Consider the following 22,689-nt stretch of genomic DNA (forward strand, 5'->3'; position numbering starts at 1 on the left):
CCTTACGATTAAAGTTGTAAAGTTATAATGTTCAAGTTTTTGTTGTAAAAAAAGAACGATGCACACAGAAAATGACTCTAATATGACCAGATTGATTGATTCGAATATATTTAGTTTGTTACAAACAATGTGCAATCTGTAAAACAAAAACCTCAAAATTATAGCTGAAATGGTATACTGCTGGATTTTTTTTTACCTTGAGAAAAAGCTTAAAGTATAGACAAACAAATTTTATGTTTAATAATTTATTTCATGTTGGTACAGATTTGGGAAGTACACCTGTTTTGGGAAGTACACATTGATATGGACAAAAAAAAATCACAATGAAAGCAATATATATATATATATTTTTTCATTTGTTTTCATTTATATAAACCTCATGAGCTGGGAAAATGTACTTTTATGTTTTTCAGAAACTTGAAACATAATGCAGGTCTGTGGGGGTTAAGTAGATATATTTTTGTCAATGCTAAAATCAGTGGCCTCAAGAAGATCAACAACACTGCTCTCCCAGGGAAGCTGAAGCTGTGGTGCTTTCAGTTTGGGCTGCTGCCCTGTCTCATGTGGCCAATCTCTATCTATGAGGTCACACTATCCCATGCCAGTCGACTGGAGAGATTAGTGAACGCACAAGTGAGGAAGTGGCTTGGACTGCCGAGATGCCTTACCAGCATTGGCCTGTATGGCAACGGAGCCCTCTCCCTGCCAATCTCGAGTCTGGTGGAGGAGTACAAATGTGCCAAAGCAAGGCTGGAAATGACTCTGACAGATTCCCGGGATCCAGTAGTCAGAGGTGCTGATCCTACCCTAGCAACGGGGAGGAAATGGAAGCCGGCGACAGCGGTTGCGGCGGCAAAGGCTGCCCTCAGACACCGAGATATAGTGGGGCAGGTCCAACATGGCAGAGGGGGCCTTGGATTGGAAGCAGCAACACTCACATGGCAAAAGGCTACTCTAACTGAATGGAGGCACATGGTGGTGGAGGAGGTGTGCCACCAAAAGGAAGCAGCCAGGTGTGCCAAGGCAGTCTCCCAAGCCCAGCAAGGCCGATGGATGAAGTGGGAGGGTGTGGAGAGGAGAAAAATCACATGGAGTGAGATGAGGGGAATGGAGGCTAATAGGCTAAGTTTCATCATCAGAGCTACTTATGATGTCCTGCCCTCCCCAACCAACCTACATCTCTGGTATGGAGAAGACCCAGCCTGTCCCCGGTGTGCAGCCCCAGCAAACCTTAAACACATCCTGGTGGGTTGCAAGACCAGCCTAACTCAAGGAAGGTACACCTGGCGCCACAACCAAGTGCTGAGGTGCTTGGCTGCCGAACTTGAGAACAAGAGGGTAACCACCAACGCCACGCCTCTAAATGCCCAGACTACCATCCCACAGAGAACAACCTTCATGCGGGAAGGGGAGAAACAGGGGATTAAGCCACCACTCCCAAACTCTGGCCCGCTGAACGCAGCCCGGGATTGGGAAATGCGAGTAGACCTTAACCAGAGGCTCAACTTCCCACCCGAAATTGCAGCAACCAACCTGCGCCCAGACCTTGTCCTCTGGTCCAAGTTTTGCCGGCGTGTCTTCATTGTTGAAATGACTGTCCCATGGGAGGATGCCATTGATGAGGCATTCGAACAGAAGAATCTGCGATATGCAAACTTAGCAGCTGAAGCAGAGGGGTGGGGATGGAATGTGAAGGTGTGGCCAGTGGAGGTGGGATACAGGGGTTTTGTAGCCAGTTCTACCACAAGGCTCTTAAAGGAAGTAGGGATCAGAGGGCAGCCCCAACGAAGGACAATCAAAGAACTTGCCACTGTAACGGAACAGAGCAGTCACTGGCTGTGGCTGAAATGTAAGGATGCAGCTTGGGCTGCCAAGTGATCGCATGATGTCACCACTTTGCGACACACACCCGGGTCTGATCAACCCGTGGTGGGCCAACCCCGGCGGAGGGTGTCTTGTGATAAGTGGCCGAAACACCCAATGAGGTCGGGCACACAACTGAAGATGTATCGCACAGGCGGCACCGTGAGTTCTGTGCCAAAGTTCACCCCACCCAAGATGACATCCCCATTCAATTGCTGTGCTGAAAATTAGGGATCCTCAACAACTAGTCCTAGTAAGAATCATTTCAGAAACTTGAAACATAATTCAGGTCTGATGGGGTTAAGAAGAAATCTGTCAATCTTACTAGATATATATATAAAAAAATCAGCATGCATGTATCATTAACAAGATCAATAACAAACGTTTAGAAATGTACATGTTTTCATTGTTTAAAAATGTTGTAGATTAATAAATTGCATTTTGTGTACATTATACAGTACGTAATGGTAAAATGTTAATGAATAGAATGTTATTAACTGCAACCGAATAAATATCTGTGTATAAAATCTGTACTGTAAATGTATAACTTTTAAAAGTGCAAGTGTCTCTCTGCATTGACAAAATGTGTAAAAACTGCTGTCAAATGTCAAAAGAGGTCACTTTTAGTATCAGTGTAATAGATGCCACTGAGTTGCATGGTTCCTGAAAATGTTTGTTGAGTCATATGAGAGTAAATCATCTAGTAGTCTCTGAAGCGTTTGTATCTATCATCCCGTGGCTGTTCCAGGCGTTATTCTGCGTATATGTGTGTAGGACTTCCTGAGCGTTACACTACCATGGTGAGATACTCCACGTGGAAGCACGCACTCCTCAGTCAACTTGTTTGCCTCTGGGTTCCAGCAAAGAACGGTAGCAATCACCTCGTTCTTGTCGTCTCGGCCACCAGTGATGAAGAGCTTGTTATTGCAGGCAGCAATGCCACAGCTGGCCCTCTCACAGCCCAGCTGGATTATCAGCGTCCAAGAGTCTTCAAGAGGACTGTACGAGTACAGGGCCTTCATCGCTCCACCTTTATTTTAAAACAAGTAACAGTTCAATCATCAGAGTATTGCAGTAATCTCAGCTGAGAAGTTTTTAAGCTCTAACATCAAGACCAAAAGAATGCAAAAGGTACAAACCAACAACAAATATGGCGTCCTTAAAGGTCACTGCATTTGTGCATTTGGCCTCAGTTGGCATTGGGCATTTTAAGCTCCATTTATTTGATAGGGAATCAAAGCTTTGCATGTTGTTTGTGGCTAGTTTGCCATTGGGGCCTCCACCTATCACAAAGATGCATTTGTCATAGCTGGCAGCAGAGAAGGAGCTTACACTCAGCATGAGAGGCGCTGCCTGGAAAGAGAATAAAACCTCATAATAATAAAACCTCAACTCGTGATTTGTGATGAAAATGTCTGTATATATGGAATAACCATCAAAGATCCACTGAAAAGTTATGATTCAGACAACGATTCAAATGCCTAAGACTTTTAAATGGACTTTTATAGTGGATGTTTACCTGACCTGTTCTGAGATCAATATTATTAATGCATATACACTGCCGCAAACCTTTGAATGTTACTGCATCCCAGTTTCCACAAAAATATTAAGCAGCAAAAACTGGATTCAACATTAATAAAGTAAGAAATGTTTCTTGAGCACCAAATCACATTAGAATGATAATTAGATCATGTAACACTGAAGATCAATTACTTGTCTTCAATTGAACGCACCCTTGCTTTAAATATTTAAAATGATCATTCCACACTATTTGGTCATATATCATATTTATATATTGTGGTAATGACTAAAAAACACTCTTTCGGTGAGATTCATTAAAAATGAAAAGGTATATTTTACTACTGGGACTGCAAAAGGCCTGTAGTTACATAATGGGCTATATGCACGCATAAATTCCACATTTGACACAAGGATGCTCGTCCATTTCCGGTTGTGTAGATTAAAGCGGAGGAAAACCGAGGAAAACGGGATTATGGCAGAGTCTTCAAAATTTACTGTCCTCCCGTCTTTGAAACGAAACGTACACACGTTTAGATGTAATTTTATACATAGTTATGTTTATTTAATATCATTTTAAAAAGAAGCATAGACACAATAACGAGGGGTGTCTGTTTTATCTGTTTTTGTCACTAACGTTTCTTTAGTATAACCATGGAGTATAAAATTCAATATAAATTCTCGGTATTGCATTGGACTCTACGATCGGTGGAAGTTATCGAGCATCCTTTCACCTTCACTGGAAATACCGCCGTGCATAGAGCCCATTGCCCATACCAAATATTTACCGAATATTTGTCTTCAGAACTCACCTCTGTCCAGCAGTTATGAAATGGATCATAGGCTTCAACACTGTTCAATCTCTGAGTTCCATCAAAGCCACCCAAAACATACACCTTTCCTCCAACAACAGCCATTTTGTGTCTCCAGCGTCCTGTGCTGAGGTACTCTATCTGGATCCATTTGTTTAGTGATGCATTATACTTCCACACATCATGCAATGTTTCCTTGCCACCTGTTTTAAATTGAAAACAATTCATGTGTTTTTTACAAATTTCTTGCACAACAGCGTCCATGCAAATAAGCAAAATACATAGTTACTGTCACTCTATCACCTTCTCAGTGAGACGGTGTGATGTACCGATTCTCACCCGAAATGTAGACTTCGTTCCTGAAAGTGACACACGCAAACTCCACCCACTTCTTATTTTCATTCTCAGATTCCATCTCCGTGTTTGGAAGTTTTGCGACCTCTAAACGGCTCCTGCGTAGTGGGTCAAGACAGGTCACTTCAGATACAAACTTCTCTTCCTTTGTGCATCCTCCAATGATCATAAACACCTCTGACTGGAACTCCCGCACTCTTGGTTTGGTGCGCTCTGAGATCACCTATAGACCAAGAGGATTTAAGTTCTCAGTTGATGCAAAATATTATGAAAGGGTATGAAAGGTTTTATTTTGGTGCCTGAAAAGTAGGTTTTCATGTCTTGGGAAGAAAAAAAAGCAAAGTGGACATTGTGACGTAAATATGCCCAAACTGATTAAAGTCAGAATCGAATCTTGGGAATCAAATCAAATACTCCTAAGGACGAAAACCCCTTATGAAATACACTTCCTCCAAAAAGGCTTGCCATGCCTTTATGACGCACTGTTATAATTCCTAAGCGTGTATTTCACTTCCTATTTGACTAAACTGTCTTGTGATCACTTGTGCATGACATTAATCATTGAGAAGAAAGGTCACCTTGGTCAAACTAACCTCTTTCCCGGAGAGGTGATAAACCCGGGCCTCCTGCAGCAGCGGGAACACCTCGGCACACTGGCGGATTAGCGGGTCTCCTTCCACCTTTTCTACAAAGTACCAAGGGTCCAACAATGGCAGTCGCACATGTGTGAGGACACGGAGCAGCAGACCCCGCCTTTCATCCTCACGGGCCCTGACCCAACGTATAACCACGTCAAAAACCTGTTCCTCCTCTGTTACCCCCAGGTCATCATGCTGAAGCAGACTGACCAACACATCTGCAGGAAGCTCCAGGATCTCATCATGCTCTACTACTTGAGAGAAGTTTTGGATAATGTAGGCATGGACTTGGGCTTTCAAAGACTCCAGCGAGTGGACATCAGCTAGATTCAGGATGCCCACACAGTTTTCCGGGTATAATGCCTCTGCTAAGAAACTGGCACAGGCGTCCACTATACGAGGAAACTGCAAGCATAGATCGAATTTTAAGTCATTATAGAGCATAACATAATTTTTTATGAATTTACACATTTTTGGACATTACCATTACAGAAGTTATGGGTCAGTAAAATTTTTCTTTAAAGAAAGAAATATTGTTATTCAGCAATTAAATTGATCAAAAGCGACAGTAAAAAAACATTACAACATCTTTACAACATTGATGAAAAGAAATATTTCTTAAACACAAAATCAACATATAGAATGATTTCTGAAGGTTAGACACTGAAGACTAGGGTTTTGCCATATTACTGTTTTTATTTTGATCAAGTAAACCAGTTTTATGCTAAATAAGAGACTTTGTGTTCCAACTTACAGACCTCAAACTTTTGAACAGTATTGTGAACATCTTCTGTAAAGGACTTTGTAAGCATTGTTTTAAAAGGTGCTATAAATAAACCTGAACTTTTTATATTAATTTATGCTTTAACTGTTTTAATAATCTAAAATAGCCTGATAACAATTTTGGACTTTACAGAAAATTCATCAAATTCAAATACACCAAATTGCCAGATCAATTATATTTAGCAAACATATGACTCCACCCAGCAGCTACCTTTAGATTTGACAAATATAACAGTTATGAAAAAAAAATCCTCTCTGTAAACAATGTTCATTTGCACTTTTTCACTTCCCTGTTACGCTTGGTACATTTTAGGTGGTTTTGATGTCTTCTCCTCGAAAAAAGAAAACAAAACCTTACAAAATACCACAACTGTTGCACTGGGGAAGTAATATCACTTGTACCCAGCACAAACATAACGGAACATAAAACTATTATACTGTACAGAGACAGTGTTGCAGATAGTTTATTGCACCATACTGGAAGTCCTGTTAGCGGTCACATGGTAAAATATGTTAAAATAAAAAATAACAAACCTGAAAAAGGCTGGCTGCCTCAAGCATTTTCTGAACATTGTCCTTGGTAATGGTGACTTTGCTGGTATAAGTGTATTCTAACAGGATACTCATGGTGTCAGCATCAAGGCCTTTAAGATTTACAGTTTCTTCATGTTTTTCTCTCAAGTCATTACAAAACATTGCTCTGTAAAATATAAAAACAAATAGCATAAAAATGAAACTTACCTTGACTTAAAAATCTGTACCTGCACTAGAAACACAATTCTTGATTTCTTTTTCTTTAATTTAAAAAACAAAAAAACAAGCAAACTCATTTCTCTGCACATCACATCAAATGACCTTAATGTGCTACTGACCTAAAATAATGACTGGCTGCAGCAAGGACCACGCGATGGCACTGGAAGCTCTGGCCCTGTACGTGGAGACTGACGTCTGTTAAACTGTCTTCCAGCCGAAGACTGTGCAGTCCATCCTGCAGATGTCCAGCAAACACAGAGTCTTCAAACATAACATGACCATCTTCCTGGTTCTCTTGCATTGAGGTCTCCAGAATGCTCAGACCCCCTACTGAAGCTTCTTTCTTGTCAGATGAAGGGCATTCTGAGATATTCTCTAAAGTGTTAGCCATGATTTGGAGTCCCGGAAGCAAACGTTACAGATTTCACCTCTAAATAAAGTTTAACAACGTGATACTAGACATCGGGCGAATAACTACAGCCTAAAGCTGAACTGTTCTTTCCTGATACGCAAGCTTCCTGTTTTTATTACGGCCTACAAAGAGGAAGTGCTGAAACCTCTCAAATTCAGCTCTGCAACCAGGCAAGTTACTTGGATTATGGCTGTGACTCTGTTGTCTAAAAGTTCTGTATTTTAAGGAGAAACGGGAATTTAAGGGTGAATATATAATTTCACATGCTTAGGCTATGCAACAGATCTCACTGCTTCATTAACAACATTAAGAGAACAAATCTCCAAATTAAAATAAAAAACACAAAAGATGATTAAACATTACAGGCAGAAGAAAAAGGATTCATGGTAATACTAAGATGAATTTCATTTAGATTTCGTCAATAAGTGTATCAGTATCACACCAATCTCTTTTAATTAAGAGTCATAAAAGAATGATGCAAGTTCTAGAATTGTACCAGTCAATGTTAGAGGTTCAACCATTTTTGCTCCAGGTCTTTAATAATAATTTACAAAGGATGTTTTTAAGATGTTCATCATCAACAAAAACATTGTATCTCATAGGAAATAAGCAGAAAACAGACAGAACGTGTATTTACTCAATTGGAATGTCTGAAAGTGTATCTCATCAAAATGTTTTGTTATAAAACAAGTTAAGATTTAACATGCAAAGAATATAGCAAATTCTAACACAACAACTGAAGACGCATTCAACTCTGGTATTCAGTCAGATTGTTAGTTAAATTGTAAAATACTGTTTACATACACATAAATATAAAACAGCTAGTCAAAAATGTCCTGATTCTTGTTATTTTCCACCCCCATTTATGTATGCTAACCAAAATACATAATATACAAAACGCTTTAATAAACTTTAGGTTTTGGAATAAAAATTTAAAAACAGAAATGGTTCATTTAATTTCACACAGCAAAATTGTTCTATTTTGTTGATACAAGTAAAGGCAAATAGGTAGTAGGCACAAGGGACAGGTCTATATGAGAGGATGGGATAAATTCAAGTATTACACTCTGGAAGATAAAAAAAGTACTTTGTTAGGCCAGAGCTCAACAATACTTAAAACTAATAAAATACAAGAAAATTCGGACAGAAATGCATTAAAATGTTCAGGTACACACTGCAATGACCAATGCAATGGTGTCAAACCGTTTACATAAAACACATAAAATGACAGACATCGGTAGAAAACAGTCAGTGGCTCCTCTGGTTTTGTAGCCCCTTCAGGCACATTAAAGGAGAGTTTGGTGTGAGGAGGCAAGACATGGTGATTGTGCAAGTTAGTCGCCCAGGTGGAGATGACTAAGGTCTTCAGGGCTGAATAGCAAAGGTCCTTCACGAGACTAGAAGGTGACTCTGCTGGAGTGACAGGGGTTCTCACAGGAATTGGTCGTGAGAAGGAATCTGAGCATTGGCGCAGTGACAAAGGGCTAGCGGTTACTCTTCATTGCCTCCTTGGAAGCAAGTATAAGGGGAGTGAGGCTGGAAAGAGGCTTCGCCAGCTTGAGGAAAGGATGCTGCGTGAGACAAATTAAGGACATTACTACATTTTCTAGAAGATTGCAAAGTCCTCAACATCATCACTTCTCTAATACTTCCATAGTCTATTCCAGGCGTTCCCAAATTTGTCAGCCATCAGCTCTTAAGGCCATTGCACACTGAGTATGTTCGTGTTCGTCAGCCTAAAAATTCGTCATGCACAGAGAAGCCTTGCACACTCAGTCCGATGCATAATTATTAAACCTTTGCGGAAAACCCCCCCCGCAAAAATACAAAATGAATTGATTGAATGATGATGATTTTGTTGCCCTCTCTCTTATTGAAAAGAGAAGAAAGAGGAAATATTGCGTTTGCGTCCATCCAATCCTGAAATTACGCCGTGAGGAAGCACCTCCTTATCAACGAGTTCCGATTCAAAATTTACTTCAGAATGTCAGTGGAAAAGTTTGATGCTGGAGCCACATTTTAAAAACAAGACAACCAATTTCAGTGAACCAATCGATTCTGAACAGAGACTGGCAGTATGTCTAAGGTATGGAGACACACACACACACACACGCACCCGGCCCGGTGGAAGCGCTGGGCAGACAGAACAGCTGTATAGGCTGTTATATATTGTACCCAAATAATACATTATTTATCGAATTGGCTGCTCAATCACACATTTTAATCGATCCGAAATTTCAATCTGATTGAAAGGGAAGGTTATTCCTTATCCTTTCATAATCCAATCGAGAGAAGAGAACACAAACACTCGATCGAATTGAAAACCGAAACTGAAAGCCCTGCGCATATGTGCAATGATGTGCGGCGAGCTCCAGCCGGCCCTGAATTGTCAAAAAACCTCTCAAAATGCTGTGGATGCGAAAAACGTAGAAAATCGAACCCGATCCGATTAATTTTATGACGGACGAAAGTTTCGGAGGGGGTGTGCAAGCGTGATTGACATAAGGTGAGGTTGAATTTTTTTTTTAACGTGCGAAAATTTCAGATGCGAATTTCGGACTCAGTGTGCAATGGCCTTAAGATGTAAAATATTCATTTGGTGTACCCCTTGATAATTTAGGTTAATATGTCTATATTATTATTTATTTATTAGCATAAAAAAATCCTAATGTTTTTATTTTTCTGATGTATTTCATTCATCTTTTCCTTTTCTATTTTGTTTAATTGTTTATGGGTTTTTTTTTGGTTTTTTTTGCATTGTATTATGGCAGGATTTTTTTTGCATTACATATGATCTAAGTTGTAAATCTTCAAAATGACCGACCGAAGAAATAAATAAATACAATACAATACAATGTCTATAATTTATTATAAATTTGCAAATTCAGACTTCTCTATGACTGTTAATGGACACATAAAAACAGTCCGAAATGTATTACTGTTGTAAATTGTACTGCAAGATAAAAAAAATTATCATTTTAAAATTTGATCATTTTAAAAAATAATTAGGTTTTACACTACAAGTTTAACAAGTTTAATGTTTAACTCTTCACTTTCAAATGTTCAAACCCCCAAGCTTATAACACATCAAATCCTGAGCATTTCTTTTTGGCTGAATACAGGTGAAATGCTGTAAACCTCTATGTACAAAAATGGTGGAGATTATGCAAATGAATATAAGAGAACCTAGCGCATATCACAGTCCCAAATGCACGTTAAACTCGAAGAACATGCATTTTGTGCAAGCTTCTGTATGCATGTAAATATGCATAGTGCTACACTTTTGCTCCTTACTTGCAAGAGTTCTTTTCCTCCACCTCTCTTCTCCACATCCATCTCGAGGCAGCGGTTTAGGAAGTCTCTAAAAATGGGTGACAGCTTCTCTGGGTTCTGGAGTTCTGGGGTGCCATTAGTAGCGATGAGGTACAGCGCCTGGAGATGAGCATTATCCATTAATGCAATTAATCTTTTCTTAAAAGTTAAACAATTGTCTTGAGCCATCATCTTTAACCACAAAAGGCCTTACAAATGAATTGGTAATGAAGAAATAAATGTCCAGGACAAGACTGTCTCACCCTCAGAGGATTCTCATTGAGATAAGGAGGTTCACCCTCTACCATCTCAATGGCCATGATACCCAGAGACCAGATGTCCACTTTGGGACCGTAGGCTTTACGTGTGACCACCTCCGGGGCCATCCAGTAGGGAGTTCCTACCATGGTGCTTCTCTTACTTTGCTCAGGGGTAATTTGAGCACAGAACCCAAAATCGGCTGGAAAAAAAAAAGAGAAACAATTTGTTAAAAATGTGCTGAATGATGTAGCCAGGACGTGACAGTGGGATCATAGACTCACTTAGCTTGACAGATCCATCCATTCCTAATAGAACATTGTCACTCTTGATGTCTCGATGGATGACCTGGTTCAAATGAAGGAACTCTAGAGCTTGCAAACACTGTGAAGGAGTCAGACCACAATGCTTAGGCAAACAGTTTAGAACACAAACAGTTCAGATCTCACAACTATCCCAGAAATACTGTACCTCTCTGCAGACAGCAGCAATTTGTGCCTCATCCATGCAGGTTTCTGTTACCACATCGGTCAGAGAGCCTCCAGCAAGGTACTCCATCACCACAAAAAGCTCATCTCCAACCAAGAAGCTGCACACATACACAATAAAACAGAAAGCAGATGCTACAATAAACGACTGGATTGGAAACATGTGCACAAAATAACATTTCTTTAAAGGTTGTAACTACCTGTCTACGAAGTTGACAATGTTGGGGTTCTTCATCTCCTTCATCACCAGGATCTCATTGATGATCAGCTCCTTCTTGGGCTGCTTCTGTAGGTTGATCTGTTTAATGGCCACCTATGAAAACACACCATAGTCAGTTCACTTGGCCTATTTCAACTAACTGTGGAAGGCCAAAATTGACTTCAAACATTTAAATTGTTCGGAAAAAATTACAGTGGTCCACTTACTGGTAATTCAGTGTGATTAATTATAATTAATACACTACTATCAAAAGTTTGTGGTCATTAAGATTTTTTTTTAAATTATTTTGTAAAAGGTATCTTATGTTCACCAAGGCTGCATTTATTTGATCAAAACTATAGTAAAAACAGTACTCTTGTGAATCATTATTACAATTTACAATAACGGTTTTAATATATTTTAAAATGTAATTTAATCCAGTCTTCAGTCACATGACCTTTTGGAAATCATTCTAATATGTTGATTTGCTGCTCAAGAAACATTTCTAATATGATTTATGTTAATAAAACTCTAATATATTTTGTGGAAACCGCAATGCTTGTTGAAGTCTTTGATGAATAGAAACAAACAGCATTTATTTGAAATATAAATATTTTACAACATTATACATGTCTTTACAGTTACTTTTGATCGCTTTAATGCATCCTTATACTGAATAAAATAATTAACATCTCTTAAAAAGTATATTGTTCTGATCCCACACTTTTGTAGTGGTGTAAATTAACCGCCCCAACCTGTATTCAAATTCCACTATGAGGATTTTTTCAATGGCTTTTCTCAGCAAATACCGATATAAGCAAATAATTTGATTGATTATACAACATATCATGTAATTTGTTGATTTACTTTTTTTTTCTAAATTGAAGAGAACAAAATACCTCTTGGCCAGTAGCAACGTCAATGGCTGTGTACACCGTACCAGACGCACTGTAAAGAGACAACATTCAACTGAAGCAATCTAGTAAATATGAATAATCAAATGTTTTTGTGAAACAGACTGACAGATAGAAAGTAAAACTTCCAATATGACAATAAATCATTAAATATATTTACCCTTGTCCAATTTTTTCATATCTTGTGTATTTTTTCTTGGGGTCTCCAATACTGACAATGGTCCCTAAAATCAATCACAACACAGTTAGCATTCTGCTAATTTGCTACAGTGCATATAAGAATAGTAATGTTGTGTTGAGCATCTGTAATGATTAGTAACCATCAAGAACATACTAAGTTTCTCCATAATCTCTTCATCGGTCATCTTGCCCTTGCTGCCCTTCTTCTGTTTGTCTGCAGCTTTGGATCCATCTGTCTCCAGAGCGGCAGCAGGTGCAGGGATGGGGTCGATGACCGAACGAGTGTATACCTATCGAGACAACAAAGACACCAACAATATCGCGGTCACTCAAAAACCAAGAAGCACAAACTGAAAAAAGAATGAATACCGCCTCAATCAAAAATATGAATCTATATAAAAACATAATATGACAGAAAGACTGCAAAGTTCCCATCTACTCACAGATATGGTATGATTTGGACGTGGTGCTACAACTGGGGGCGGGGCTTCATCATCGTCATCATCATCAGGGTCTTTGACTGGTGATTGCTCTGAGCCTTTTTTTGCTGGTGGTCCATCTTTATCTGAAATCAAGGGGAACAACTTCAGTACAGGATAAACTCGAATACAGTTGGAGTGGGTGTATGTTCATGCACTCATTTACCTGTAAAACTGAGGTATTTCTGCCTGCTGTTGCCTGTGGAGTCATAGAATTTGAGCACATCCAGCACAGCCTGAGGGTTTTTCTTCTGCTCGGATTTCGTGATGTTGGAGGTCTGCAGCAGCCGAGCCCACTGCTCTGGCATGCCCTGGGACAGAGAAAGGAGAAAGACAGAGAAAATGGAATGGAAAAAGAAAGTGAGTAAGGGCCCATCTAATTAAATTAATTAATTAGATGAATTAAAATGCAGGAGGCAAATCAAATCAGTGGACTATGACAGACAGGAGACAAATGGTCACACAATTCAATCTAGGCAATTGAATTGGAAATTCCTTCCAGCATTTGATGGATTAAGACAGGTCAGGGGCAGCTTGGGTAAATTGCACCAGAGGAATATTTGAGTATGTCTCACTCACAGTAAACTCCCCTGTGACAGAATCGAAGCCCACATGTATGGTGTGCTCAAAGTCTGAAGGGTTAGAAATCTCTGGACGCTCCTTGTCCTTGTCTTTTTTCCGTCCTTCAACAGAAAGATGGTTGTGGTTAGATAATTCTGGTCACTGGCAAAATGACAGATTCCAGCGTACAATTTGACAATAAATGATCCTATGTCTGGGATGTGTGCAAAAATTTGATAAATTACAACATAAAAAAGAAAAGACGATTAAAGGAATGTGCCGAGTGCAATACAAGTTGAACTCTATAGTCACCATTTGTCAAATCAATTTGGGCCGCCGACCACATATAATACTTCCCCGTCAATTTTTTAACAAAGAAAGTTTGCGCCGGTGGTTACAAAACCCCTGTGTATAGACAAGTGTTCCAGTAAACTTAGAACAAGATTCTCGTCTGTGTGTGGTTTGTGATAAGGCATAAAGGCAATTTAATAATGCACCCTGACTCAACAAACCGATCTGTGGAAATGAGCCAGACAGGGTCATAAAATGTGTATGGAAGTATCAGTTCAGTCCAGATGCAAGTTAACTTGCTAAATTTGGATATTATATGCACATGGTAGTAAATTCTCTGAAAAAAAAAAAAGAACATGGAAAACTGTGCTTCTTGAAAATGAACAGAAAGCAAGCCCCTTGACAGCTGTGGAACACCACAGCTTTCCTTTTGGATTAATTGTTTGCTTTTCAAATGAAATTACCAAAATGAATTATCGCAAGGTAAGATTTGACAACGATGTTTGTTGTTCATTTATTTAACAGCACTTTTCCAATTGGTGACAATTTAGATGCTTCACACACAAATATAATAACGCTGGCTTAGTGTGGTTATATTATAGGCCTATATTTGCTGCTGCAGCACACACTGATAGTGAATGAATGAATGAGGAATGAATAGTAAAATGTGGTGTTACATCCTGTCCTGTGGGGTAGTAAAGAAAGTAAAAAATTGGGAATGCCTATCAAAATGACTTGTGTTTTTCACAAGTCTCTGTCTTCCAAGTCCAAGTAAAGTCTTGAGTCAATTTTTCATGTGTCCAAGTCGTCAAGTATTTTTTTTTAATTAAAATAACCAAAAAACACTAAAAAAAGTTGCTTTGCAATGATATGTATTGTGAAATGCACTACACAAATAAATATAAAATGAAATTGTTTTGACCAAGTAAAACATCACTGCTTTACCCCACAAATTTAATTTTTTTTATTTTATTTGCATGAATAATTCAGCATTTGAGGCTGTTTCATTAGAATGATAAAAAAAAGAATGTGAATTTAAGTGAACAAACATAACTGCTACAAAGTTTAAGTTCAGTTAAATAAATTAAAAAATATTTTAATATTTCAAAATAATCACAAAAAAATAATTTGCTGAGGAAAGCCCAAAATAAATCTTTATAATTGTAAATTTGTATACAGGTTGGGACAATATATATATATATATATATATATATATATATATATATATATATATATATATATATATAAAACACAACTAATTAACTGAATTAAATTGAAACTTCATTAAACCACAATAACTTCAACAATAACAATAACCACAATCCTACTGCAAATAACAATAATAACAACTTGTCAAATCTGAATAACAATAGTAGCAATGTAATAAAGGAAAAAATAACCAAAGTGCTTTATTAAGTAATATTTTGTGCCTTATAGAACTTTTTAAAGTTGCAAGTTTTTTTTGTGGTATTCAACACAAATGCTGTTTTGTATTGACCCCATACCTTTCTCTGCTGAGAATATGGATATGATCTTATTGCGGGGCTTGTCCTTCTTCTCCTCAGGGACGGTGGGCAAGGGTTTAGAGCTGGGGTTAGTTGACATACTGTCCTTGATGCTGGTGCTAAAGGTGCTGCTCATTCTGACAGGGGGGGCAGGGGGTTTGTCCTCCAGCTCTCCGTTGTCAGACATGACAGGGAAACACACTCAGAGGGGTTACTGGGTTTCAGAGGTCAACCTGCAGAGGGCGGCAGATAAACAACCATCTTAGCTGATAAATGAATTGTTGTAAAAGGAAAGAATTACAGATGACAGAACATTTGTATGGCTATTTTTGCAAGAGATTTCACTGCACATCAGTTTCATCTGTGACTCTCACTAGCAGAATACAAGCAAAATAAGCAAACCAGCCAAGGCTGGTCGTCCAATGATGTGCTGCTCAAAATGCACGTAAAAACAATGGAACTAAAATCTCAGAAGAACAATTTCAGAATTTTATTGTACAGACCTTTTATAAAAGCTTTCCTGCCACCACAATGGCCACACCAAGAGTCTGCTAAAATAGTACTGCTAAAGCACAACAGCTGCTTCTGTACTACAAAAACAGACAGTCAACAAGCTAGCATGGACAGAGAGAGGCTGTGTCTCAAGTTCTGCTAGCTGCCTGTTTTTTAGAAGTGCAAACAATGTCCACCCCTGTGCGAAAGTCACTGATACTTTTTGGAGACTTCACTGTCTAGCAGCTGTGAGCTAGCTTAGCATTGAGAGCTTAGAGAGTTCTAGCAAGTCATTCATTCAAATGAAAGTGCTGAGGTTTTCAATTCAAAGTGCAAGACTGAACAACAGGATGTCTTGCTAAGGATGACTGTGTGACATAAGCTCAATCAAATCTAGTGAGCTTTGGTACCTTGCTGTCAATTGTCTATCACAGAATCTTAACCAAACTGGAACCTCATAACTGATTTGCTGTCTTCAACATATGCAGCAAACACACAAATAGTGATCCTCGTGTGAAGTATTCGAGAAACTCGACTCCATACATGGCACATACAAGGACAAAATAAATACTTTCAGTACTGAATTAATTATATTGTCTATACATTTTTCTTGCCTCAGTCTGCTAGTATTTTCACTGAGGTAGTCGCAATGGATTGCATGTTTGCCTTCTCTGTGAAGGATATGATACAATACTGATTAGATTTCTGGGGGATCTCCAGTTGGGGCCACAATAAGGTTTTAAGGAAATTTTGCGAGTACTTTTATGTTATGTATTTTTAAAGGTGTAGTTCACTTTAAAATGAAAATTAGCCCACTTTAACAAATTGAACCCAAGCCATCCAAGGTGTTTACGACTTTCTTTTTTCAGACGAATACAATCAGAGTTATATTAACAAACACACTGACACTTCCGAGCTTGATAATGGCAGTGGATTGCAACCATCAGTTTGAAGCTCAAAAAGGTGCATCCATCCATCATAAACAAACTCCACACGGCTCCGGGGGGTTAATAAAGGCCTTCTGAAGCAAAGCGATTAGTTTGTGTAAGAAAAATATCCATATTTAAAACTTTACAATGTAAAATAACGAGCTATTAGCTATTAGTCTCCAATAACATAAGAGCTATTAGCTATTATTATAAGATTGTATTCTCCTGAAAGAAGAAAGTCAAATACACTAGGATAACTTGAGAGTGAGTAAATCATGGGGTAATTTTCATTTTAAAGTGAACCACTCCTTTAAGGTCTGTCAAAGCTAACTGCAAAACTCCTTCTGAACAGTATTTATTCTGAAAAGTACTCTACAAAGAAAGTACATTTGAATGGAATTAAAAACAATTATCTTAGTGATGCACTGAAATTTGGGCAAGCAGAAATATTGAGTTGAAACAGAATAAAAAATAATAATAATTGACTGAAACAGTGCTTTTCTGATGATCTATTTAGCATATTTCAGCATCTAATAGCAATATTTGGAAAATTTGTTCAGCTGAAATATCAAGAGGTGACTTTCCAACAACTTGTACAGCAGAGAGATTGATTACCCAAGTTTATTTACAGAAACTTTCAAATTTGTTTTAAAAGTTTCAAAATTTGAATGTTGGAAGCAAAATTATGATGCGCTCAAATCATTACATTTTGAAAAAGAGGTGAATATAACAGTGTGTTTCTCCCTGGCCTGAATCTTTATCTTAAACATTTAAAAATTCTGCTAGCAAGGAAGAGAATTTTGTTCAGCAGCCTAATAGAAAACCTCATCAGGTGTGTGTGGCCTCAAATGGTACAAAGATGTCTTCATCACCAGTCAAGTCTGGCTAAAAATCAGTGCCATCATGCGGCTGTCTGCATCCTCTCCGCCCCTGTCATCAACATGTTCAAATAAGGTAAAATCCTGTCTCACCTTAGTGAGGTCAATACAGCAAATCATGTGCAACTTAACCTCGACATAACCACAATGTCTTCCTGTTTGACAGCACAGTTTGACTGTGCATTGTTTTCACACAGCAAATGACTTATACCTGAATGATAATAACAACTACACAAAGATAAAAGAGAATGCAATGAGTTTTTAGGTTTAATGAATCTGAGAACGACCAATTTGTATTTGTTTTAATGAGCGATTGCGCCACGCAGCCATGGATTATACACTTTCAAGTGTGTTCTGAAACAATTTTACCTGAACTATAACAAAGATATTTCTGAAGAGTTGAGAAATGAGAAACGAAGAGTTGAGAACTATTACACAAGTATTGCATGATCTTAGAGTAACACTTGTGAGCCAGTTCCTGATTCCCTAAAAAAACTAAACTAAGGGCAGAATAAAGATCAGTGCAGTGTGAGAAGATTCTCAGAAGAAAATTCTCATATACTGTATACATAGCATGTATTGAGACATCAATCTAATGAAAAAATAAATAAATAAAATTTGCACAACTAAAACTAAGAGTTTGAGATAGAAATCCCTGAATCAATCTGAATGCAGAAAGACACCATAAATACATCATATCAAACAGAAGAAGTCTAAATTAATTCAATTCATTGCTTTTGGAGCATGATCAGTTTGAGTTGAAAGAGCTTTTTTCCCCCAAGCTCCCACCATACATTTCAGCTTGTAAGAAGGGGGCATTATAAACACTAAAAATGAAAAAGATCAAGGAAAAAGGATGCAAATAGATTCCAGTGCCACCACTATAACACCATCTCACCCTGAAGAACCCCGATGGAAAGATCCAGCTGATGTCCCTGGCTCTGGTCTGGCACACTCCTGAGACATTAAAGGTCTTCTGTATGGTGTCCACAAGTCTCTTTTCTCCCTGTGTTTCCACTAAAGTGAGCCGAGAGAGAGGCGTGTTGATGCAGGCATGCTTCATTCCACAGAGCGAGTGCAGTCATGCCTTTGTGCTGCACATTGCTATATTGATGTACCACCCTTCGGGCTTGATGTTAGGCCCTACAGCAGAGATATTTGACCGGACATACCTTTACACACCACTGACTCTCGCTCCGAGAAACTACCGCCGTTACACAATCACAAATGAATCAGGATTATGCGAGGTGTTTTAGGAGCTTAAATAGAAAGCACTTTCACCCCCACATACCTATGGAGAATCTGAGAAGAAAAATCTCTTGTTTAAAGCATTCAATATTGAGCAATGCTATACAGACTCCTGCAGATTTCAGTAATACATTTTCTAAGGAATTTAATTTGGTCTTAACTTGCCTTTCAGTAATGACAGTGATTTGGAGATGGGTGTGACTTGATGGGAGTGTTTTATAACGCACTTCTGCATGGTTCATTTCATGAGGTATTTTTTTCCAACTTGAGCCAGTGTTTTATGTTTCTGCTTCAAAAATGGTTAGTCTAGCGCTTGTGAATCTTACAGCCTCGAGCTACTGATTCATATCCACAACCATTTCTGCCAAGCCATACATACTCACATAATCTCCATTAAAACAAAGTACTTTTTACACAAATTACAAAATCATTTGTTACAGGACAATAACTTTATCCTAATGCTGTTGTAAAGCCTAAACAATCTGCAACTTTAAAGCTGTTTTTAAACAATCCACACTGTTAAAAGTGCTTTATAAATGAAGGTGACTTGACTAGAAGGGATTGAGAAGAGTTTAAGAATGTTTCGTGAATCTTCTTAAGAACGATTGGTCAGTAAATCGGACCTCAAGGCTTGCATTAGGGTTTGTTACTTATCTTCGTTAGTTAAGTAGTTATATAATGTAAACTGCGTTGGGGTCCTGATCAAGCTGTCGGGTTGTATTTGCTATAACTGCCTCGTTCAATATTATCCCTTAGTTAAAGGAGCTGTATGTCAGAAATGTATTTCAAATAATCATAAAATGGCCCTGATATGTCACTAGAAATCATATTAATTTCAAATACTTATATCATAGACAACAGTAGTCCAGCCAGGATATTGTAATTTGTTAAAAAGTGAAGTTGCAGCCCTCAACTGATGTTAATGTTGTCATGTTGTGTTTCGGTCTGATGCTCCACCCTCCACCAATCACGAAGTCAGTAGTGTTGCAGCATCCGGGTTGCCAGCTCTTCTCAAGTTACCACAGCTGCAGATAAAAACCTGTCAGATAGCCTATCTGGCAACCTCGAGTCAAGGGGGAGGGGGGGTGGATACACCACTCTACAGTAATTTGAAAGTGATTGCAGTACCAGTTTTGGCCACAATCTTACATATGGCTTCTTTAAAGGGTAACTAAACCCTAAACCAACTTTTTTTAGTTAACCCCTGGAGGTCGGCAAACATGGCGACGCGTTTTGGCAGATTTTTTTTCACATAATGTTTAAATATTCCATGTGACAACAGTGGCTCATGTATAAGTTTATCAAGCGACGAGAATATTTTTTGTGCGAAAAAATAAACAAAAATAACGAACGACCTTATTCGACTATTCCTTTTCTTCCTTGTAGGCCTGAAACGAGAATAAAGTCTTTATTTTTGTTTGTTTTTTCGCACAAAAAATATTCGCGTTGCTTGATAAACTCATAGTTGAGCCACTGTAGTCAAATGGAATATTTAAACATTTTCTTCAATGATTTTCTGGGCCGTCAAGTTTCAATCCCTTAGGCAGTCTATGTAGCAGTGATCCACCTCTCAAATTTAAACAAAAATACCTTCAGTTTTGTTCCGAAGATGAACGAAGGTCTTACAGGGTTGGTACAGCATGGTGAGAAATTAATGACTTAATTTTCATTTTTGGGATAACTATCCCTTTAAACTAGAGTATATTGGATATATACGTATATATATAACAAAGTAACAGCATTCCAGTTGCTCAAAAAATAAGATCTTGGTGCTAGACAGAACAAAGACATGGATTTGATTTCCAGGGAACACATGAACCCATTACTGATAAAAATACGAACCTTAAAATGTAGCGCAAGTTCTGTTAGATAAAAGCATCTGCCAAATGCACAAATGTACAGTAATATCACAAAGTTACACTTTGTTACAAATTATAAGATTTTCTCCAATAACACAGCATTAGATGCTACTCTATAGCATACCGTATGAATTCAGCCAAAGGCTGCAAACTGTCTCCTCTCAGTTTGTGTGACGAAAAGGGGAAGTGAGAGGAAAATGCCAGAGAAAGCTCATGGGAAGCGGGACTGTGGACATTCCTGTCTGCTCCCCTGAGCCTCTTTGATTTGAGTCGTGCCAGGCCTAAACTAACGAGCATAGCCTATATTTGTTTTTGTTTTTTCACAGTTGCAGGCTAGCTGACCAAAAGTAAACATAAGGTGCCAGTGACTATGCATGCCATGTGGGTCAGACTCGGACTCCTCCATATCCACCCCTATTTCCCACTAAACCAACAGACATTCTGCACTAATACCAAGTTCAGTGACCATCACATATCATTTATGATGCATTTTTTTTCAAATTCACAAAATTCTAGCTATGTAACCTCTGATAGTGCTGCTGATTACAATCTTCAAGGTCTAGAGAACACTGAAGACAAAAAAAAAAAAAAAAAAAAAACAGTAGAGTGCCTCCACTTCCTATTACTCACATCCCCTCAGTTTCTGATTGGTGGACAGATAATGAGCATTTCCTGATCTTACTAGCACCGACCACTATAGGGAACACACTTGCACTTCATCAGATCTGACCAACTGGACCAAAACAAAGATATCAGAGCACGCCTCTCTTTTACAGATGTGTGGTTGTATACTGTAGAGGAACTGTTTACAGGAAGAGAGAGCAAGGCAAGGGTCTTTTGTATTTGCAGCTTCTATAAAAGGAAATACTGAGCAAGACTTCCTGAAACAAGCCTAGCTGCCATCCTCCTTCCAATTTATTGGAGAATGAAGGCATGAATTGGTCCAGAAACAAGAGACACGCTTTTTAACTGCCAAATTATTGCTTGTCATCAACTAAATTAAAATTACGTCATAATTTGGTGTTTACTTCTTTTTGGGAACCTAAAGAGATGTTAGGCAGAATTCTCAAAGGAAACTATCAGACTCAGCCTTCTCCCATACAACGAAAGTACATGCTGACTTAGCCTACATGGTGCTATTTTGCCCAAACATCTTAATGTCCCATGAAGAAAATATAATCAACGTGATAGAAATTCCCCCCAAAAGATGAGACTTACGTGTCACACATGCACATTTCAACAAAACACTGCTAATATCTAACTACAACTAATGCGTAAATAAAAACCCTTTCTGAGCTTTCTGGAAAAAAAGTATTGCTTGGCTTTGCGTCTGTTGACTATTATCCACTTGATTTAATTCATATTACTTTGTGGGGAAACAAGACAGAATATATCAAACAGCATTATCAAAAACAAGACTGTCAAGGAGATATAACAACAAAAATACAAAGATAAACCATCAATACCAAATACATACTTTGTAACTCTCAAGTTATCTGCGTACTGCTGGCAGAGCAAATATCAGGTTTAGACTAGTTTAGCATTTTCAACTCACCAGAACTCCCGCAAACCTCTTCAAAGTTTTAGCTCCGCCTTTTCACGTTCATAAATTAATTTCGCTGCAAGTATAATGAGAATATCTCCCTAGAGATTATGATTTTGGACGCCGTGTCGACGTGCTTGTTTTTTTTTTAGTTAACTAACGTTACTTCTCTTGGACCCGGCCGGGATCTGTCTGCTATGGCGGAGGGGAAGCGGAACTGTCGACCCAGCCCAATGTTTGTATTTCACAAAACGTAGCTTTTTAGTTTGGTGAGTTTTTAAACTAATATATTATTCATAAAAATATAAATAAAAAAATATTAAATTGAGCGAAATGTTGAATGTAATAAGTTTTCTGTAACCTCAAACTACTCCTGTTTGCAAATGGGTTCCTTCCATGAGTTCCGACAGCTGTTGCATG

At 38.3% G+C, this 22,689-nt stretch overlaps 2 protein-coding genes across 3 annotated transcripts; both read right to left on the reverse strand.

Annotated features, from left to right (window-relative positions):
• Window positions 1–229: 229 nt before the first annotated feature.
• Window positions 230–7,501, reverse strand: klhl6 (kelch-like family member 6). 2 transcript variants are annotated; one of them, XM_039654584.2, is made up of 7 exons: window positions 6,841–7,501; window positions 6,503–6,668; window positions 5,141–5,590; window positions 4,533–4,770; window positions 4,194–4,396; window positions 3,003–3,216; window positions 230–2,893 (listed from the first exon to the last, which is right to left on the reverse strand). In XM_039654584.2, the coding sequence occupies exons 1-7, from the start codon at window positions 7,110–7,112 to the stop codon at window positions 2,592–2,594; spliced, it is 1,845 nt and encodes a 614-aa protein (XP_039510518.1). In that variant the 5' UTR covers window positions 7,113–7,501; the 3' UTR covers window positions 230–2,591. The 2 variants fall into 2 exon arrangements, with proteins under 2 accessions (XP_039510518.1, XP_088987313.1); XM_089131187.1 differs by having other exon boundaries at window positions 5,126–5,590.
• Window positions 7,502–7,632: 131 nt separating this feature from the next.
• Window positions 7,633–22,621, reverse strand: pak2a (p21 protein (Cdc42/Rac)-activated kinase 2a). Its single transcript, XM_039654585.2, has 14 exons — window positions 22,282–22,621; window positions 15,321–15,553; window positions 13,543–13,646; window positions 13,130–13,274; window positions 12,928–13,049; window positions 12,639–12,774; window positions 12,465–12,528; window positions 12,290–12,338; window positions 11,392–11,504; window positions 11,175–11,292; window positions 10,988–11,087; window positions 10,709–10,905; window positions 10,428–10,565; window positions 7,633–8,704 (listed from the first exon to the last, which is right to left on the reverse strand). Exons 2-14 carry the CDS (start codon window positions 15,505–15,507, stop codon window positions 8,618–8,620), a joined length of 1,560 nt encoding a protein of 519 aa, XP_039510519.1. The 5' UTR covers window positions 15,508–15,553; window positions 22,282–22,621; the 3' UTR covers window positions 7,633–8,617.
• Window positions 22,622–22,689: the final 68 nt, after the last annotated feature.

Source organism: Pimephales promelas, chromosome 5, assembly GCF_988280905.1.
Source record: "Pimephales promelas chromosome 5, fPimPro1.hap1.1, whole genome shotgun sequence".
In the NCBI taxonomy this organism is placed as follows: Eukaryota; Metazoa; Chordata; class Actinopteri; order Cypriniformes; family Leuciscidae; genus Pimephales; species Pimephales promelas.